Source organism: Bos indicus x Bos taurus, chromosome 17 (assembly GCF_003369695.1).
Source record: "Bos indicus x Bos taurus breed Angus x Brahman F1 hybrid chromosome 17, Bos_hybrid_MaternalHap_v2.0, whole genome shotgun sequence".
Lineage (NCBI taxonomy): Eukaryota > Metazoa > Chordata > Mammalia > Artiodactyla > Bovidae > Bos > Bos indicus x Bos taurus.
This window is the reverse complement of record NC_040092.1, coordinates 68,328,059-68,348,663: the sequence shown is the minus strand read 5'-3', so window position 1 is coordinate 68,348,663 and position 20,605 is coordinate 68,328,059. Positions and strand designations below refer to the sequence as shown.

Sequence of the window (20,605 nt, the reverse complement as noted above, 5' to 3'; positions counted from 1 at the left end):
AATGCTGAAGAAGCTGAAGTTGAACGGTTCTATGAAGACCTACAAGGCCTTTTAGAACTAACACCCAAAAAAGATGTCCTTTTCATTACAGGGGACTGGAATGCAAAAGTAGGAAGTCAAGAAACACCTGGAGTGACAGGCTAATTTGGCCTTGGAATACGGCATGAAGCAGGCAAAGACTAATAGAGTTTTGCAAAGAAAATGACTGGTCATAACAAACACCCTCTTCCAACAACACAAGAGAAGACTCTATACATGGACATCACCAGATGGTCAACACTGAAATCAGATTGATTATATTCTTTGCAGCCGAAGATGGGAGAAGCTCTATACAGTCAGCAAAAACAAGACGAGGAGCCGACTATGGCTCAGACCATGAACTCCTTATTGCCCAATTCAGACTTAAATTGAAGAAAGTAGGGAAAACCACTAGACCATTCAGGTATGACCTAAATCAAATCCCTTATGATTAATACAGTGGAAGTGAGAAATAGATTTAAGGGCCTAGATCTGATAGATAGAGTGCGTGATGAACTATGGAATGAGGTTCGTGACATTGTACAGGAGACAGGGATCAAGACCATCCCCATGGAAAAGAAATGCAAAAAAGCAAAATGGCTGTCTGGGGAGGCCTTACAAATAGCTGTGAAAAGAAGAGAAGCGAAAAGGAAAGATATAAACATCTGAATGCAGAGTTCCAAAGGATAGCAAGAAGAGATAAGAAAGCCTTCTTCAGTGATCAATGCAAAGAAATAGAGGAAAACAACAGAATGGGAAAGACTAGAGGTCTCCAAGAAAATCAGAGATACCAAAGGAACATTTCATACGAAGGTGGGCTTGTTAAAGGACAGAAATGGTATGGACCTAGCAGAAGATATTAAGAAGAGATGGCAAGAATACACAGAAGAACTGTACAAAAAAGATCTTCATGACCCAGATAATCACGATGCTGTGATCACTGACCTAGAGCCAGACATCCTGGAATGTGAAGTCAAGTGGGCCTTAGAAAGCATCACTACGAACAAAGCTAGTGGAGGTGATGGAATTCCACTTCAGCTATTCCAAATCCTGAAAGATGATGCTGTGAAAGTGCTGCACTCAATATGCCAGCAAATTTGGAAAACTCAGCAGTGGCCACAGGACTGGAAAAGGTCAGTTTTCATTCCAATCCCAAACAAAGGCAATGCCAAAGAATGCTCAAACTACCGCACAATTGCACTCATCTCACACGGTAGTAAAGTAATGCTCAACATTCTCCAAGCCAGGCTTCAGCAATATGTGAACCATGAACTTCCTGATGTTCAAGCTGGTTTTAGAAAAGGCAGAGGAACCAGAGATCAAATTGCCAACATCTGCTGGATCATGGAAAAAGCAAGAAAATTCCAGAAAAACATCTATTTCTGCTTTATTGACTAGGCCAAAGCTTTTGACTGTGTGGATCACAATCAACTGTGGAAAATTCTGAAAAACATGGGAATACCAGACCACCTGACCTGCCTCTTGAGAAATCTGTATGCAGGTCAGGAAGCAACAGTTAGAACTGGACATGGAACAACAGACTGCTTCCAAATAGGAAAAGGAGTACGTCAAGGCTGTATATTGTCATCCTGTTTATTTAACTTCTATGCAGAGTACATCGTGAGAAACGCTGGACTGGAAAAAACACAAGCCGGAATCAAGACTGCCGGGAGAAATATCAATAACCTCAGATATGCAGATGACACCACCCTTATGGCAGAAAGTGAAGAGGAATTAAAAAGCCTCTTGATGAAAGTGAAAGTGGAGAGTGAAAAAGTTGGCTTAAAGTTTGGCTTCAGAAAACGAAGATCATGGCATCTGGTCCCATCACTTCATGGGAAATAGATGGGGAAACAGTGGAAATAGTGTCAGACTTTATTTTTCTGGGCTCCAAAATCACTGCAGATGGTGACTGCAGACATGAAATTAAAAGATGCTTACTTCTTGGAAGGAAAGTTATGACCAACCTAGATAGCATATTCAAAAGCAGAGACACTGCTTTGCCAACAAAGGTTCATCTAGTCAAGGCTATGGTTTTTCCTGTGGTCGTGTATGGATGTGAGAGTTGGACTGTGAAGAAAGCTGAGCGCCGAAGAACTGACGCTTTTGAACTGTGGTGTTGGAGAAGACTCTTGAGAGTCCCTTGGACTGCAAGGAGATCCAACCAGTCCATTCTGAAGGAGATCAGCCCTGGGATTTCTTTGGAAGGAATGATGCTAAAGCTGAAACTCCAGTACTTTGGCCACCTGATGCAAAGAGTTGACTCATTGGAAAAGACTCTGAAGCCAGGAGGGATTGGGGGCAGGAGGAGAAGGGGACAACAGAGGATGAGATGGCTGGATGGCATCACTGACTCGATGGACGTGAGTCTGAGTGAACTCCGGGAGTTGGTGATGGACAGGGAGGCCTGGCGTGCTGTGATTTCATGGGGTCGCAAAGAGTCGGACACGACTGAGCGACTGATCTGATCTGATCCTAGTTTCATTACTATCACTTCTTTATTTGAGATGTCTTCTTTTTTGAGCCACAGGGCTGGTATTTTATGCTGTTATCTCAGAAGTCCAGGTCTATAGAATGAGGATAACAATAGTAGTGATTTCAGAGGGTTAAAAATGATAAAATCAGATAAATACACCAAGTGCTTAAAACAGTGGTGTGCACCCAGGAAGAGCTCAATAGATGTAAGCTATTATCATTATTTTTTTCAGGCAAAAGTGGACACAATTAAATATATACTTCAGAAAGATAATTATGCCATAATGGAAAACAGCATGGAGGTTCCCTAAGAAACTAAGATAGAACTACCATATGATCCAGCAATCCCACTCCTGGGCATACATCCAGAGAAAAACATGGCCCAAAAGGATACATGCACCCCAATATTCATTACAGTACTGTTTACAATAGCCAAGAAGACATGGAAGCAACCTAAATGTCCACTGAGAGATGAATGGATAAACAAGATGTAGTACATATATACAACGGAATATTACTTGGCCATTAAAAAGAATGAAATAATGTCATTTGCAGCACCATGGATGGACCTAGAGATAATCATACTAAATGAAATAGGTCTGACAAAGAAAGACAAATGTCATAGGTATCATACGATGCTGCTTATAGGGGCAATCTAAAAAAAAAGATTCAAATGAACTTATTTACAAAACAGAAACAGACTCACAGACTTAGAAAACAAACTTATGGTTACTGGGGGAAGGGTGGAGAGGAGGGGCAGACTGGAGTTTGGGACTGACACATACACACTACTACATTTAAAAGAGATGACCAACAAGAAGCAACTGTACAGCATAAGGAACTCTGCTCAATATTCCGTAATAACCTGAATGGAGAAAGAATTTGAAAAAGAGCAGAGACTTGTATAGTAGTAATAGTGTTAGTCACTTAGTCATGGCTGACTCTGCAACTCCATGGACTGTAGCTCTCCAGGCTCCTCTGTCCATGGAGTTTTCCAGGCAAGAATACTGAGGTAGATTGTCATTTTCTTCTCCAGGGGATCTTCCTGACCCAGGGATTGAACCCAGGTCTCCTGCACTACAAGCAGATTCTTCACTGTCTGACTATAGGGAAGCCCCAGTGGCACCCCACTCCAGTTCTCTTGCCTGGAGAATCCCATGGACAGAGGAGCCTGGTGGGCTGCAGTCCATGGGGTCGCTAAGAGTCGGACATGACTGAGCGACTTCACTTTCACTTTCCACTTTCATGCATTGGAGAAGGAAATGGCAACCCACTCCAGTGTTCTTGCCTGGAGAATCCCAGGGACGGGGGAGCCTCGTGGGCTGCCGTCTTTGTGGTCGCACAGAGTCGGACACGACTGAAGCGACTTAGTAGTAGTAGTAGCAGTATAGGGAAGCCCCAACATTACACGAACATATCATAAAAAAATAAAAACATAAACAAATGGCTAACCAGCTATGTGCATTTGAGGTGAATATTTATATATTAATGTCTGAGAACTACTGTTGAATTATTTACCCCAGACCTAAAAAAATTTCAGTAAAGTTCATAAATGTATACATAAACAGTTATGTTTACATAAACATACATAGACACTACCAAAACCACAAGAGAAATTTTTATTAATCTAACCTTAGATTTACTTAAAAAAAACCTACTATAATTATTTTACCTTTTACCCATTATAGGAATAAAGCACTATCTATGCAAATAACGAGATGTGCTGCATTGATAACTCCTTGTAAAAGGAAATAAGAATGTCATTGGTTTACCACAAATGGTAGGCCTTTCTGATATTACTCCTATAGAAAAACATATCACATTAAAAAAAAATTATACACTATAGCTATCATTATTTGCATCTACCATAATTATACCTACCATTATTTAACTGATTTATATGTGCAACATTAACTTATGCAAGCTTCCACAACAAGTCAGGGATAGGGTCAAGAACTCTAAATCTGAGTCAGGCACAATCCAGGAAGAAATCACTATGGTGAGCCTGATATTAAAGACTAAAGTTTTCTGGCAAGAACATGAAAAATGAAATAGTATGGCATCATATTTAATCTTTCAGAGCCTCAAGATAATATTCTATACTGGATACTACCCAGCGGTATTTGAAAACTTGCAGATTATACTATCTTTCAATTAAGTTACCAACATAACGCTATCAAGTGAGGCAAAGTGTGTGCATACGTATTAATATGTATGTGTATGGAGGAATCCTTATATACATATGGAGAAACCATAACACAAATAAATGATCACCAACCGGCTTGGAAATGAGAAGTACACAACTGAATAAAGGAGTCTGGTGACACACTCCACACTGAAGCAGACTGAACGTGATGCCCACGTGTGCGCCTGTGTGCTCAGTCATGTCCAGCTCTTTCTGACCCTATGGACTGAAGCCCGCCAGGCTCCTCTGCCCATGGGATCTCCCAGGCAAGAATCCTGGAGTGGGCTGCCATTTCCTCCTCCAGGGATCTTCCTGACCCAGGGATTGAACCTGGGTCTCTTGCATCAGCAGGTGATTTCTTTACCACTGAGCCACCTGGGAAGACCCTGCTATCCACACTGAGGTGGAAATCTAAGGGCCACTGAAATGTTAAATGATAAAAACAGTATGTTTTTTTCTATTTTGTTCAATAATGTATCTAGAACTATGCCTGGAAATTAATAGATGCTTATTTGCTGAATGGATTAATTAATCCATGTTTCAGATTTTGATACATGACCATGGAAAGGGGACAATAAGATAAGTCTTTCAGAGACAGAAAAGCATCCGTGTCCTCCTAAAGGGAAGGCCTTTGCTGCCTTATTTATCTTTGTTACATTAGCATCACACAGAAGATGTACATGCCTAATACGCATTAGCAGAATTAAAATTAATTCAGTGGTGTATTCTGTGGAAAACTGAGAAAATACAAAAAGTGGCTGACGTGCTCCTTCCTCCTTTAAAGTATCCAGTCTGCTAGTATGAGTTGCATTTAATCACTGAAGAAAAGTAATACATAAGCTCTGAACTATCATCACGCTATATGGAGCTGCCCATAACTGGGTTAATAAAATGTAGGCATTAATTTATATAATGTATGCTTTAAAGCATTTAAATATGAATGTAGTCAAGAGACTTAAGGCTTAGGTTACGTCGACATTTCAAAGAATACTCCATTTTTCATATGTGGATGATAGCTATAAAACTCAAAGGTCTATAGTTCGTGCCACAGTTTTGGAGAAAGCTGTGCTCCTGACTGGAACTTTCTGAAGTTTAGAAGGGTAATACGGGACACATATAGTGTATGGCAGAACACTTACAGTATATCACATATGAACATTTCTGCAGCAAAACATACAAATATTCAGATAATAAATGTGACCGTCTTATGTTAGTCAGGGTTAGGTTTGGCTAGCTTGTTAAAGCACTTTTTAGTTTTCAGGGCTTACTGGACTCTTGTTCTGTAGACAAGGGACTGTGGGTTTATTTCATACTTGTTTATCCAGCCAGAAGCTTTGTAACAAGTTTATCTGTAGCATATTTTTCGTCTGTCTCCCATACTCCAAGTCTTAAGTTAGTTTCTATAAAACACGATCTACAAGTTTAAATACGTTGGACCTATGATGTTAAAATTACTGAACTATTTGTACAGATTGTTATCAACAAAAGGGGTAACAATCCATGGCAGTTATTTTTATGCTGTAGTTGTAGATTTACAAATCATGTTATAATTTTCTTTGCATCAATATTTGACAACTAAGGCACAAAATACTTTGACATCACTTGATGACAAAAACATCTAGAAAGCACTGTTATCAGTAATTAGATATTAAGGTCATAATAAATTGTGAAAAAAATATGAATTGTGTGTTTTAAAATCTAGGATTATATGGCAAAAGTTAATCCTTGAAACCATTCCCTCAACAAATCCTTGCCCAGGTCAGTAGTACACCACAGTGTTTAATGATGCTGTAGCTAGACACCCAGGTTAGAATCTTAGCTCCATCACCTACTAGCTCTAGGGCAAATGAACTAAACTTCCTACACCTCTGGATTCTGTACCTATAAAACAGGGACAATATAATGCAACCCTAGTCCAGGCTCTGGTTTTTCCTGTGGTCATGTATGGATGTGAGAGTTGGACTGTGAAGAAGACTGAGCGCTGAAGAATTGATGCTTTTGAACTGTGGTGTTGGAGAAGACTCTTGAGAGTCCCTTGGACAGCAAGGAGATCCAACCAGTCCATTCTGAAGGAGATCAGCCCTGGGATTTCTTTGGAAGGAATGATGCTAAAGCTGAAACTCCAATACTTTGGCCACTTCATGCGAAGAGTTGACTCATTGGAAAAGACTCTGATGCTGGGAGGGATTGGGGGCAGGAGGAGAAGGGGACGACAGAGGATGAGATGGCTGGATGGCATCACTGACTCGATGGACGTGAGTCTGAGTGAACTCCGGGAGTTGGTGATGGACAGGGAGGCCTGGCGTGCTGTGATTTCATGGGGTCGCAAAGAGTCGGACACGACTGAGCGACTGATCTGATCTGATAATGCAGTCTGTTCCTTCCTGAGGTAATTGTAAGGATTAAATGAGCTCATATGTGCAAAGTACTTAGAAGAGTGTCTTCCTTGCATCCCGTTAGACTCTATTACACTGTTACCCTGTTTCAGGAACATCAAAACATTAGCATTACTTTTCTGCTTCCCTGAATTAGAATCGAAGCTCCATGAGGGCATGGCCTTTGTCCATCTACTTCATTGTTATGTCTACAGATTCTAGAAAAGTTTCCAACCTTGTTCTAAGTCCTTAATACATATTTTGGGGCTGTTATTACTATTAATAAATCTCATATCCAGATATAAGTGAACAATATACAGCAGCATAATTAATGTGAAAAAAACAAGATGTGAGACCAAGCAGTAACACAAGTTTCTTCTGTCCACAACTTCTCTGATCATCTGCTTAGCAAACACCACCCTTCCCGTTTTAAAGGTGCTGTGAAGCCTTTCCTGAGCCACTGCATTGAGACTCATGCTCCTGCAGTGTTTGGCACAGGAGTCCATCTAAGCAGTTGTCCCTCTATGCCGTAAGGGAGATCCCTGTATATGTATAAACAAATCACTCTGCTGTACCTGAAACTCACACAGCTCTGTTAGTCAACTATGCTCCAATATAAAGATAAAAAAAATTATGGTGCCAGAGGGTAGGGCAGTCTGCATAGAAAAGTGAAAGTCGCTCAGTCGTGTCTGACTCTTTGCGAGTCCATGGACTGTAGAGTCCATGGAATTCTCCAGGCCAGAATACTGGAGTGGGTACCGTTCCCTTCTCCATGGGATCTTCTCAACCCAGGGATTGAACCCAGGTCTCCCGCATTGCAGGCGGATTCTTTACCAGCTGAGCCACAGGGGAAGACCAAGAATACTGGAGTGGGTAGCCTATTCCTTCTCCAGGAGGTCTTCCCGACCCAGGAATCGAACCTAGGTCTCCTGCATTGCAGGCAGGAGCTATTTACCAACTGAGCTATCAGGGAAGCCCCTGAATAGGAGAGACTCTACAAACACTGGGATAGGGTTCTTTCATGCTCCACAGCCCACAGGAACCACAAATGTTGGCTGAATTTTACTCATTCTTCAGGAAATTGGTCGGTATTGATTTCTAGTGAAAAGGTACAGTTAACACTGGATGGCATATACTTACAGAGAAAATTGCACAAAGTACTAAAAATCTTAAGGGAAACAACTTACCGTCTCATAAAATATTTCCATCATGCGGGTTCTCTTTTCCTCTGCACTTAGTCCTTTTTTCTTCGACTAAAGCACAAAAGTTAGGCATAAAAGTTAAAAAGTAAACTGCTTTAAAACCAAAAACCCATGCTTTTTAAGACAACTTGGTTCGAAACATTATTAGAAATAATGCACGATCTCGTCTGAGACAAGAGGGTTAATAAATCTCATAGCCAGGCCTCGTGGTAGGTGCTGCCACTATAACAACAACAACTGTGGCTGAGACAGTCTGGCATTTTGTAGAAATTCAATATGTATCAAGTGATCAATAAATCACTGTATCTACCTTCAAAAGAGTTAATCTCTCAAAGAAAATAAACAGCCATAAAATGCTTCTCATTGATGAACAGGTACATGCATAAATTGCTATCCAAGACAGAATGAATTAATTCTACCCAGGAAAGAGAGAAGGGTTAGCTCGGGAGGCAAGAGATAAGCGGGATTTTGGCAAGTTGAGAAACAGTGAAGAGGGTATCCTGGACAGACCACACACAGGCACAGGGTTATGGAAGTTCATGGAATGCTCCAGAGAGACAAACACTTAGGGATGCTTATCAAACGAATGAGGGTGTACAGGGAGTGGCAGATGAGATGAGAGAGGTTGTCTGGGGCCAGATTACAGCAGGCTGACTGTCCAGGCAACTGAGAAGCGACAGGGCAATTTCTAAAACAGAGAGTCAGAGTAACATGGCATTGTGGAGGGCAGACAGGAGGAAGGAAAACATATGCAAGTAGAAAATAAAAGCCTACTTCAGGAGATTATTATCCTACTCTTTAGCCAATCTGAAGTTAAGAAAGGAATTTGGAATTGCCGTTGTGAATGCATTCCAGAATATACGGCCTAGAAACACACACACTCATTTTCACAGCAAATTATCCAGTGTTCCTTGATGATTGTATAGGTAAAATAAGTAGCTTCAAAGTTAATATTTCTCTCTTTTCCCTCTGTTCATTCTCAAATACTGCAGTTCCCCAGGTTCTTTCTCTATTGATCCCCTCATATTCTTTCTTTGATCTTACCTGTTTTCATGCTAAGACCTCAAACCTTTACATCCCTGGGCTAGATGGGGGCCTGAACTCCAATCACATTTAATTACCTGCCTGCTGAACAGCCTCAAACTTGAAGTCTAAACTGACCTCTTCCTCTCCCACACCTCCTTCCAAACCTGCTCTTCTGGATCCTGAGTTCAGTTCAACGCCACTTGTTACCCAAGCCAGAGGCCTGGCCATCACCCTAGACTCCTTCATCTCCATTTCACATCCAACCAGTTACCAAGTCCTGCCAATCTCCGTGCTAAGCTGTTTCTCAAATCTATCCTGTCTGCTCCACCCCTCATGCCTCCACCTAAGCTCAGGCCTACTTTAGATCTGCAGTCTGCTCACCACACTCTGTCCCTCCAAGGCCACATTCCATGCTGTCAAAAGGCAAATCTAACGATGCCTCTCCCTTGCTTAAAACTTTTCAGTGGCTGCCAAGCATCCAGGAGTATCCAGTCACCCTCGAATGACAGACAAGGCTCTCTACCATCTGACCCCAACCTACCTCTCACAGGTCCACTCCCCACCTCAAGTTTACCATAACACGAAAAGCTACGCAAGTTAAGCTGTAATACAAAAACCACTTGTAGTTCTCCACCTGCAGCATGCTCTTTCCCATTTCTGTGCCTTTTTTGGGTCCCGTGCCATAAGGCGCAGCTTGTGTGACCTGGGATTGAACCTGGGCCCTCTGCAGCGAAAGCACAGATTCCCAACCACTGGACCACCGGGGAATTCCCTCTGTGCTTTTACAAAATGCTGTTCTACCTAAAACACTTTCCTCTCATGCAAATCAAAACCACAGTGAGATACTCACCACACCTGTCAGAACGGCCATTATCAAAAAGACCGCGGCGAATAACAAATGCTGGTGAGGATGTGGGGAAAAGGGAACCCTCGTATACTTCAGTGGGAATGTATACTGGTGCAAAAACTGTGGAAAACAGTACAGGGCTTTCTCAAAAAACTAAAAATATAATCCAGCAATTCCACTCCTGTGTGTATATATCCCAAAGAAGCACAAATTCAAAAAGATACACGCACCCCAATGCTCATCGTAGCATTATTTACATTTGCCAAGATATGGAAGTAACCTGTGTCCCTCAAGGATGAATGGATAAAGATGTGGTGTATACACACACACACACACACACACACACACACACACAGACTCTTATGACTCGATCATAAAAAAGCAGCAACATGGACTGACTTGGAAGGCTAAGTGAAATAAGCCAAAGAAAGACAAACAATATATGATAACACCTAAATGTGGAATCTAGAAAATACAACTAGTCAACAAAACAAAAAAGCAGCAGACTCCCAGATAAAGAGAACAAACTAGCAGCTGCCATTGGGGAGGAGGAGGGAAGGGCACACAGGGGTAGGGGGAAACGGGGGCTATTATGGGATTATATGTGCCCCAGGATTGAGAAAAGTTTTTCTCAGCCTAGAATCTGGAGGTTAAGTTAGGGGCACTGCGGGGCTCCTAGGGCTTCAGTCTGTGGCTGCATCACTGGAAAGAGATCTAATGCTTTTCGAAAAAGCTCCTAACACGTTGGTGTTATAAACTGTTCCTTGAGAGAGCCTGGGCTCCGCAAGAATTTGCCACGCAGAGGCAGGCAATGGGGAGAACCTAGCGTCCTGAGGGCACAGTTTGAGGAAAGCGCTTATCACTCAGCTCAGCAGCTTATGAAAGTGACTCAAGAAACACGGAGGAGCTCCCCAGGTGGCACCAATGGAAAAGATCCTGCCTGTCAACGCAGGAGACACAGGACACACGGCTTTGTTCCCTGGGTCAGGAAATCCCCGGAGGAGGGCATGGCAACCCACTCCAGTATTCTTGCGTGGAGAATCCCACGGACAGAGGAGCCTGGCGGGCTACGATGCATGGGGTCACAAAGAGTCGGACACAACTGAAGCGACTTAGCATGCACACACGTTATCATCCGTTAACATTGGTTTCAGGCTAATTTATTCATCCACCTTAACCACTACAAAGAATGTTTATTACTAACCACGGTAGGAGAGTATCATGGCCAGAGTTAAAATAACTAATGTAAAAGGATGCCACATTACTTCACATTTAGAAATTTCTCCAAAAAAATCAACAAGGGCTCACGTAAAATTTAAGATGAAAGGAAATCTCCTCAAAGTGTAAGTTAGAGATTCACTCAACACTTGACTTTAGGAAAATGAAAGGAATCTTCTCTTATTATAAGTTAAAAAAATCCTAAAGTCAGGAATTCCCTGAAAGGCCAGTGATTTGGGACCCAGTGCTTCCACTGCAGGAGGCAGTTTCGATTCCTTGTCAGGGAATTAAGATCCTACATGCTGTGCAGTCCAAAAAAAAAAAAAAAAAGAAATCCTAAAGTCAGCCCTGTTGATCACTAGTAAGATTTTGAAAAATTAAAAGCAGATGATAGCTGCTGCCCTCATAAGTGGCAGACCACAACACCTATCTCTAATTTCAAAAACATGCTTGGACTTAAAACAATTGTCTACCCAGCAAGCATAACCAAACTGAAGCAACCAGCAATTAATTAACAATCAGGAAAGAGAAGAAAGGTTATCTTTGTATAACACTAAACTTATTTCTTAATGATACATGAAAAGTGGGAATATGTCTCTTACAAAAAATTTTGTTTCATGTTTCTCCATTACCAGAGGTAAACATCAGAAAAGAGTTAAAGGCAAATTAAACCATTTACTATTAGAAGGTGATGCAGGTGTAGAGTCAGTCGGTAAAAAAACAAAAACAAAAAAAGTTAACGCAGTAGTCAGTTGTATCTGGCTAGTAACTATAAACAGAAATCTATGAGGGCGCATTGGTACCAGATTTAAGTGTGTGCTTGTTTGGCTTCCTACATCATTGTATGCCCAGGTGGCTGGGCTGTTAGTCTAACCACAAAGAAGCCGTTATCAGTTATGATTACATCTGGACAATTACCTTCAAATAAACACTGAACAACCTAGATCCCCATCCACCACTAGCTTGGCAAAATAACGGCCACTTAAATACGAAAGTAAAATCTTTGATCCATTTCATTAGACGTTGATTCTCTGCTAACAGAAAGGGGCGGGGGGGGGGCAGCGAGAGTAGAAACTCTGAAGGTTTATGAAAATGATTTGATGAGCAGAAAGACATTAAACTCGCAAAAACAAAGAGATGGTTTGGAACCTAACCAAGACAGAACTCACTGGGCCACACAAGACCACGTCTGACCAAGTCTGTGCAGTTTCATGAGCGTGCTCAGCCGTGTCAGACTCTGTCACCCAATGGACTGCAGCCCGCCAAGCTCCTCTGTCCATGGCATTCTCCAGCCAAGAACACTGGAGTGGGTTGCCATTCTCTTCTCTGGAGGGTGGGGTGGGGGGGGTGGCTTTCCCACCCAGGGGTCCAACCCGGGTCTCCTGCATTGTAGGCAGATTCTTCCCAGTCTGAGCCACCGGGGAAGCCCGGGTGCTTCCCTAATACAGCAACTTTAGAAGTGAGTCCTGCCCTTCAGTAAAAAAGGAGCATTTTCACAGAAATCCTCTAACTGGCATATAAAGTGGGGATTCTTTAGGTCACTTTAGAAACTGTGAGGAATTCTGAAATGTGCTCTACAGGCTACAATGCACAAAACCAATAATCGTCAGGGATCAAGCGAAGCCCTTGGGCCCTCAATGCCGCTTCCCCCAAGATTCTCAAGCGGGGGCGGCGCCTTCTGGAGGCCGGAGGCGGGGAGCCCGGACACGGCTTCTGAAGCGACTCTTGGCCTTGCTGACAGACTGCTGAGCCTGTGAGATACTCGGGGCACGTTCTCGAACGCTCCGCGTTTAATCTAACCCGCCCGGGAGGGCGCGGGGGGCATAAAGCGGGGGTCCCGGAGCTGCATGCCTGCCTTGGACTAGGGCAACGGCAGCCGGAAAGCGCAGGACGGACGCGGCGTTTGACCCGGCCGGGGAGCCGGCTCCTGCAGCCACCCCAGGAGCCCAGAGCCAGCCAGGCCGGGGTCCCACACGGCCGGAGGATTAAGCGGCCGGACCTCGGGGAGCAAGTGGACCGGGAAACGCGCCTCCGGCTCTTACCATGGCGCCGGCGGCTCGTCTTCCGGCGGCGGGACCGGCACGCGGCGAGGGGCGGGGCCGGCTCGGCTGGGTTTGATTTTGGCGCCTACACCGCCCCGCGGGCGGAGCAGCGAGGAGGGGGAAGAAAGACCAGCCCTCGCTCCTGCGGCGCGCAGCGACCCCTGGCGGCGGCGGCGAGCGGCCGGTCGGGGTGGGCGGGGCCTATCCTGGGGGCGGGGCCTGCTTGGTCCCGCCCGTCAGCGCTCCAGTGGCTGGCCGACAGGCTCTCACAGCTGCTTCCGTTTTCCGTCCTCGGTGCTGAGTGTAATCCCACTTTTTTTTCCGAGGAAGTCTTGAGCCCTCGCCTTTGACGTCATTCTTCACTCAGCGGAAACCGCCCCAAGTTTGCCTTAAGAAACTGATGCCTTTTGGCCGCTGGGCAGGAAATACTGCCTCCGTCCATCCGGATTTGCCTGGTCTGGGGCGGATTTTCTTTCCTCTTAATTTTATGCTCCAGCTTTTACCGCTATGCACTGCTTTTGCAGATTTTAAAAATTCCCTTGTTTATATGTTTGCCTTTCTTTTAGGTTTTTTTTTTTAATACAAGAGAGTGAATTTCAAATCAAAAGTCAAAAATATGCTACCTCATTATTTGACAAGGTGCTAGAAAATTAACTGATTTTTCAGTTATTCTGAAAATTGTATTATCTTGAACCATTTTAAAGTATAATGATTTCACTAGAAATTTGCATTGTAATAGGGACGAACCTTTGAATCTTACTATAAATTAATAACTAAAGGGATGTTGCCTATAAGCTCAACTGGGTATAATGACTCATCTCTGGGAACCTTGCTTCCCAGGTAATGAGCATTAAACTAAAATACCAATGTTAAACTCACTGGAAACCTCCTGAGCAGACCCACCTGTGAATGACTGCAAGAAGGAAGAAATTAACACACCCCTGGTGACTCTGCTTAAAGTGCAGGAGACTCAGGTTGGGTCCCTGGGTCAGGCATATCCCCTAGCTGCTGCTGCTGCTAAGTCGCTTCAGTCGTGTCCGACTCTGTGTGACCCCATAGACGGCAGCCCACCAGGCTTCCCCGTCCCTGGGATTCTCCAGGCAAGAACACTGGACTGGGTTGCCATTTCCTTCTCCAATGCATGAAAGTGAAAAGTAAAAGTGAAGTCGCTCAGTCGTGTCTGACTCTAGCGACCCCATGGACTGCAGCCTAGCAGGCTCCTCCGTCCATGGGATTTTCTAGGCAAAAGTACTGGAGTGGGGTGCCATTGCCTTCTCCGATATCCCCTAGAGAAGGGAATGAATGGCAATCCATCAAGGATTCTTGCCTGGAGAAGTCCATGGACAGAGGAGCCTGGTGAACTACAGTTACAGTTCTTGGAGTCACAAAGAGTCAGACATGACTGAGAGACTTTCACACTTTCCAGAGGCTGATGGAAACCAGGAAGCGTTTGACTTTACTCCCTCTCCTTTTAGTAGAAAAGTGAAGTCGCTCAGTCGTGTCCGACTCTTTGCGACCCTGTGGACTGTAGCCCACCAGGCTCCTCTGTCCATGGGATTCTCCAGGCAAGAATACTGGAGTGGGTTACCATTTCCTTCTCCAGGGGATCTTCCCGACCCAGGGATCGAACCCAGGTCTCCCACATTGCGGGCAGACGCTTTAACCTTTGAGCCACCAGGGAAGCCCTTTAGTAGAAAAGGAACCTGAATTCTAACTCAGGCACGATTGGTCCTTGGGGCACAAGCCCACCATCTTCTCGGTTTGCTGGCTTTTTGAATAAAGTCACTTTATTGAATAAAGCCAATTTCTCGCCCCAACACATTGTCTCTTGATTACTGGCATGTTGTGCAGTGAGCAGTATGAGCTTAGACTCGGTAACAGCATCTCCTGTTGCTTCTAACAGAAGCAGGATAAGGATATATTGAATTACTTCGAGTTCCATTAATTTGGTCTTTCCTAGAGTTCAGTATAATTCTGTTGATGGTATGTAAGATGATTTTAAAATAATAAACGGCTATCCATTTAATGTTTTAATATTAGTACTAGAAAATGTATAATTAATGCACCATACCCTAGATTTTTCAAAGGGCTTCCTAGGTGGTACAGTGATAAAGAATCCACCCGCCAATGCAGGAGACACAGGAGATGCAGTTTCGATCCCTGGGTGAAGAAGATACCCTGGAGGAGGAAATGGCAACCTGCTCCAGTATTCTTGCCTGGAAAATCCCATGGACAGAGGAGCCTGGTGGGCTACAGTCCACGGGGTCACAAAGAGTTGGCTACGACTGAGCACACATGCATGCACAATGACCCTAGACTTCTCATGCATTGCTCAAGATACATCGAAAATAAGTATGTCAGTAAAAAATTAAAGTGATATTTAAGACAAATATTAAACAACTATACTGGTGTTTATATGAAGTTGTCAGAATAAAGGTGGCATTTGTGGGAAGATTTAACCATATTAAAAAGCAGAGACATTACTTTGCCAACAAAGGCCCATGTTATCAAAGCTATGGTTTTTCCAGTAGTCATGTATGGATGTGAGAGTTGGATTATGAAGAAAGCTGAGTGCTGAAGAATTGATGCTTTTGAACTGTGGTGTGGGAGAAGACTCTTGAGAGTTCCTTGGACTGCAAGGAGATCCAACCAGTCCATTCTAAAGGAGATCAGTCCTGGGTGTTTATTGGAAGGACTGATGTTGAAGCTGAAACTCCTGTACTTTGGCCACCTAATGCGAAGAGCTGACTCATTTGAAAAGACCCTGATGCTGGGAAAGATTGAAGGTGAGAGAAGGGGACAGAGGATGAGATGGTTGGATGGCATCACTGACTCAATGGACATGAGTTTGAGTAAACTCTGGGAGTTGGTGATGAACACGGAGGCCTGGCATGCTGCAGTTCATGGGGTCCCAAAGAGTCTGACACGACTGAGTGGCTGAACTGAACTGAACTTACCTTATCTGCTCTCAGACTGCCATACCTTCTGTTCCATCAAGAACAGCCTTTCTTGGGAAATCCTCTTTGGTCCAGTAAGGTTAGGACTTAGCGCTTTCACTGCCATGGCCTGGGTTCAATCCCTGGTCAGGGAAGTAAAATCCCACAAGCCATTCCCATTCTTCCATCCTTTAAATGCTCAGGTAGGCCTCCAAGTCTTTTTCTCTCTGCTTCCTCACACCTCCCCACAAGATAGGATCTCTGTACAGTTTTATCACAGTACCCCAATTCACTTTGTAATTATTTACTTGGACAGCTTCCCTCTAATATCAAACTCCTTTCTGTGGCAAAAACTGAGCCAACCATTTGGTATCACCAAGGCTTAATAAAGTGCCTGACACATGATGGACACTCAATAAATGTATATTAAATAAATTACCAGGTTTCCAAGAACGTCACCTAGTCATTGGCTTAGGGATAACTAGATATGGCTTTCAGGTGAAAAAACAAAGGATATTTTATTTGGAAAAATCTATATATTTGCATCGAGTAGTGCTTTCCCATTTACTATTTTCACCAACAGAGTTCCGAAACTATCTGATAGACCATTCAGATGTCTTGAGATGCTCCAAGTTTTGCAATATTATGGGGCAGGCTGCTGCTAAGTCACTTCAGTTGTGTCCAACTCTGTGCGACCCCAGAGACGGCAGCCCACCAGGCTCCGCCGTCCCTGGCGTTCTCCAGGCAAGAACACTGGAGTGGGTTGCCATTTCCTTCTCCAATGCATGAAAGTGGAAAGTGAAAGTGAAGTCGCTCAGTCGTGTCCGACTCCTAGCAACCCCATGGACTGCAGCTTACCAGGCTCCTCCGTCCATGGGATTCTCCAGGAAGAGGTAGTATATAAGCTGAGTATGAAAGCAAATACATATTTGTAGCATCATGAATTTGGATCAAGTATCCACCACCTAGCATTTGTTATAGTACTCAAATGGCATTGGTTTATTAAACAGATTGGTGTTTTACAAAACGCTTAAGCACACATTAATTTCATTTTAAAAAATTTGAATATCTGCTGCCTGCAGAGAATGTGAGGATGAACCAGACACCTTTGAGGATGAACCACTCCTTTCAGTGTGGCCTTTATGTTCCAGGCAGTGCTGCCCTTCCATCTGGGTGACTGCCACTTGCCCTAGACCTTACTCTGTAGAGGGGCATGTTGGCCCCACTCCAGCCACATCACTCCCCACGGCCAAGGAGTGTGCAGGCCCAAAGGGACATACCTATCTGTTACCCACAACTTTTCTTCTAGACCAGGAATCTGATGGTGGTTTAGTCACTAAGTCATGTCCGACTCTTGTGACCCCACGGATTGTAGCCTACCAGGCTCCTCTGTTGGAGAAGGCAATGGCAACCCACTCCAGTACTCTTGCCTGGAAAATCCCATGGACAAAGGAGCCTGGTGGGCTGCAGTCCATGGGGTCGCTAAGAGTCGGACATGACTGAGCGACTTCACTTTCACTTTTCACTTTCCTGCATTGGAGAAGGAACTGGCAACCCACTCCAGTGTTCTTGCCTGGAGAATCCCAGGGATGGGGGAGCCTCATGGGCTGACATCTATGGGGTCACACAGAGTCGGACACGACTGAAGTGACTTAGCAGCAGCAGCAGCAGGCTCGTCTGTCGGTGGAACTTCCCAGGCAAGAATACTGGAGTGGGTTGGTATTTCCTTCTCCAGGGGATCTTCCCAACCCAGGTATCGAACCCAGGTCTCCTGCATTGCAGGCAGATTCTTTACCAACTGAGCTACCAGGGAATCCCTACAGGAATCTGGGGAACTCAGTATTCCTTGCCTGTCTACGTTTGAGTTCCTGGAAGAAGAGAACCTGCGGCAGAAATGTGCTGAAACAGGCACAGCTCTTTATCATGCTTTGCTTTCTTGCACGTAGCAGACACTGTTTTGTACACATTGAAGGTTTGTGTCAACTCTGTCGAGCAAGTCTATTAGCACTATTTTCCCAATGGCATTTGGTCATTTTGTGTCTCTATTGCACATTTGGGTAATTCTTCCAATATTTCAAACTTTTTAATCATTATTCTATCTGTTATGGTGACCTGTAATCATTGATGCTACTATTGTTAATTGTTTTAGGACACTATGAACCATGCCCATATAAGACAGAAGACTTAACTGATATGTGTTGTGTGTGTTCTGACTGCTCCACCGACCAACCGGCCATTTCCTCATCTTTCTGTCTCCCCTTAGGGCTCCCTCTTCCCTCAGACAAAACAATATTGAAGCTAGGCCAGTTACTAACCTTAAAATGGCTTCTAAGTGTTCAAGTGAAAGGAAGAGTCACAAGTCTCTCACTTTAAATCAAAAGCTAGGAATGATTAAGCTTAGTGAGGAAGGCATGTCGGGAGCAGATACAGGCTGAAACTAAGTTCTCCTTCACCAAACAGCCAAGTTGTGGGTGCAAAGAAAAATTTCTTGAAGGAAATGAAAAGTGCTGCTCCAGTGAACACGTGAATGATGAGGAAGCGGAACAGCCTTCTTGCTGATGTGGAGAAAGTCTGAGGGATCCGGAGAGACAACCGAAGCAGCCACATTCCCTAAAGCCAAAGCCTAGTCTATGGCAAGGTTGTAAGCTATGCTAAGTCACTTCAGTCGTGTCCGACTCTGTGTGACCCCATTGACGGCAGCCCACCAGGCTTCCCCGTCCCTGGGATTCTCCAGGCAAGAACACTGGAGTGGGTTGCCATTTCCTTCTCCAATGCATGAAAGTGAAAAGTGAAAGTGAAGTCACTCAGTCATGTCTGACTCTTCTCGACCCCATGGACTGCAGCCCACCAGGCTCCTCCATCCATGGGATTTTCCAGGCAAGAGTACTGGAGTGGGGTGCCATTGCCTTCTCCATGGCAAGGCTGTAAACCTCCTCAATTCCCTGAAGGCTGAGAGAGGTGAGGAAGCTGCAGAAGACAAGTTTGAAGCTGGCCGAGGTTGGTTCATGAGGCCTGGCTTCAAAGGACAGGCCGATACTCTTATTAGGGGCTAATGTAGCTGGTGACTTTAAGTCAAAGCCAGTGCTCACCCACCATCTGAAAATTCTAGGGCCCTGAAGAATCATGCTCGATCTGCTCTGCCTCTGCTCTATAAATGGAAGAACAAAGCTTGGATAACAGCACATCTGTTTGCAACATGGTTTAACTGAATATTTTAAACCCACTGTTGAGACCTACTGCTCAGAAAAAATATTATTTCAAGATATTGCAGCTCATTGACAATGTACCTGGTCACCCAAGAACTCTGACAGAGATGTACAATGAGATTAATGTTTTAATGCCTGGTAACACAACATCCATTCTGCAGTCCATGGATCAAAGAGTAGTTTCTATAATACTTTCAAGCATTATTAAGAAATACATTTTGTAAGGCCATAGTTGCCATAGGCAGTGATTTCTGTGGTGTATCTGGGCAAAGTCAATTGAAAACCTTCTGGAAAGGATTCACCATTCTAGATGCCACTAAGAACATGTGTGGTTTATGGGAAGAGGTCAAAATATCAACAGTAAGAGGAGTTTGAGAAAAGTTGATTCCAACTCTCTTGTATGACTTTGAGGGGTTTAAGCCTTCAGTGGAGGAAGGAACTACAAATGTACTGGAAACAGCAAGAGAGCTAGAATTCAAAGTGGAGCCTGAAGATGTGGCGGAATTGCTGCAATTCATGGTAAAATTTGAATGAATGAGGAGTTGCTTCTTATGGATGAGTAAAGAAAGTAGTTTCTTGAGCTGGAATCTACTCCTGGAGAAGATGCTGTGAAGACTGCTGAAATGACAACAAAGGATTTAGAACATTACATAAACTTAGTTGATCAAGCAATGGCAGAGTTTGAGAGGACTGGCTCCAATTTTGAAAGGAGTTTTCTGTGAGTAAAATACTATCAAACAGCACCACATGCCACAGAGAAATCATTCATTAAAGAATCAATGCAGCAGACTTCACTGTCTTATTTCAAGACTACCACCCTGATCAATCAGCAGACACCACCCTGGAGGCAAGATCTTCCACCAGCAACAAGACTACAACTCATTGAAGGCTCAGGTAATGGCTAGCATTTTTTCTAAAAAATTTATTAAAGTATTTTTTAGTGATGTTTTTAAATTATGGTATGTATATTGTTTTTTAAGACATAATTCTACTTCACACTTAATAGGCTACAGTGTAGTGTAAACATAACTTTCCTCAGCACTGGAAAACCAAAAATTTCATGTGACTTTATGAT

At 43.8% G+C, this 20,605-nt stretch overlaps 1 protein-coding gene across 3 annotated transcripts in view; it reads right to left on the bottom strand.

Moving 5' to 3' along the window:
* Window positions 1-13,539, bottom strand: part of MND1 (meiotic nuclear divisions 1) — a 114,691-nt gene extending 101,152 nt beyond the window's left edge. The window contains exons 1-2 of one of the 3 annotated variants that reach the window (XM_027513482.1): window positions 13,389-13,539; window positions 8,241-8,306 (exon numbers count right to left, since the gene is read on the bottom strand). In XM_027513482.1, coding sequence (XP_027369283.1) covers window positions 8,241-8,306; window positions 13,389-13,391 — 69 coding nt within the window. In that variant the 5' untranslated portion in view covers window positions 13,392-13,539. The remainder of the gene's footprint in view (window positions 1-8,240; window positions 8,307-13,388) is intronic. The other 2 variants (XM_027513484.1, XM_027513481.1) reach the window with 2 other exon arrangements.
* Window positions 13,540-20,605: the final 7,066 nt, after the last annotated feature.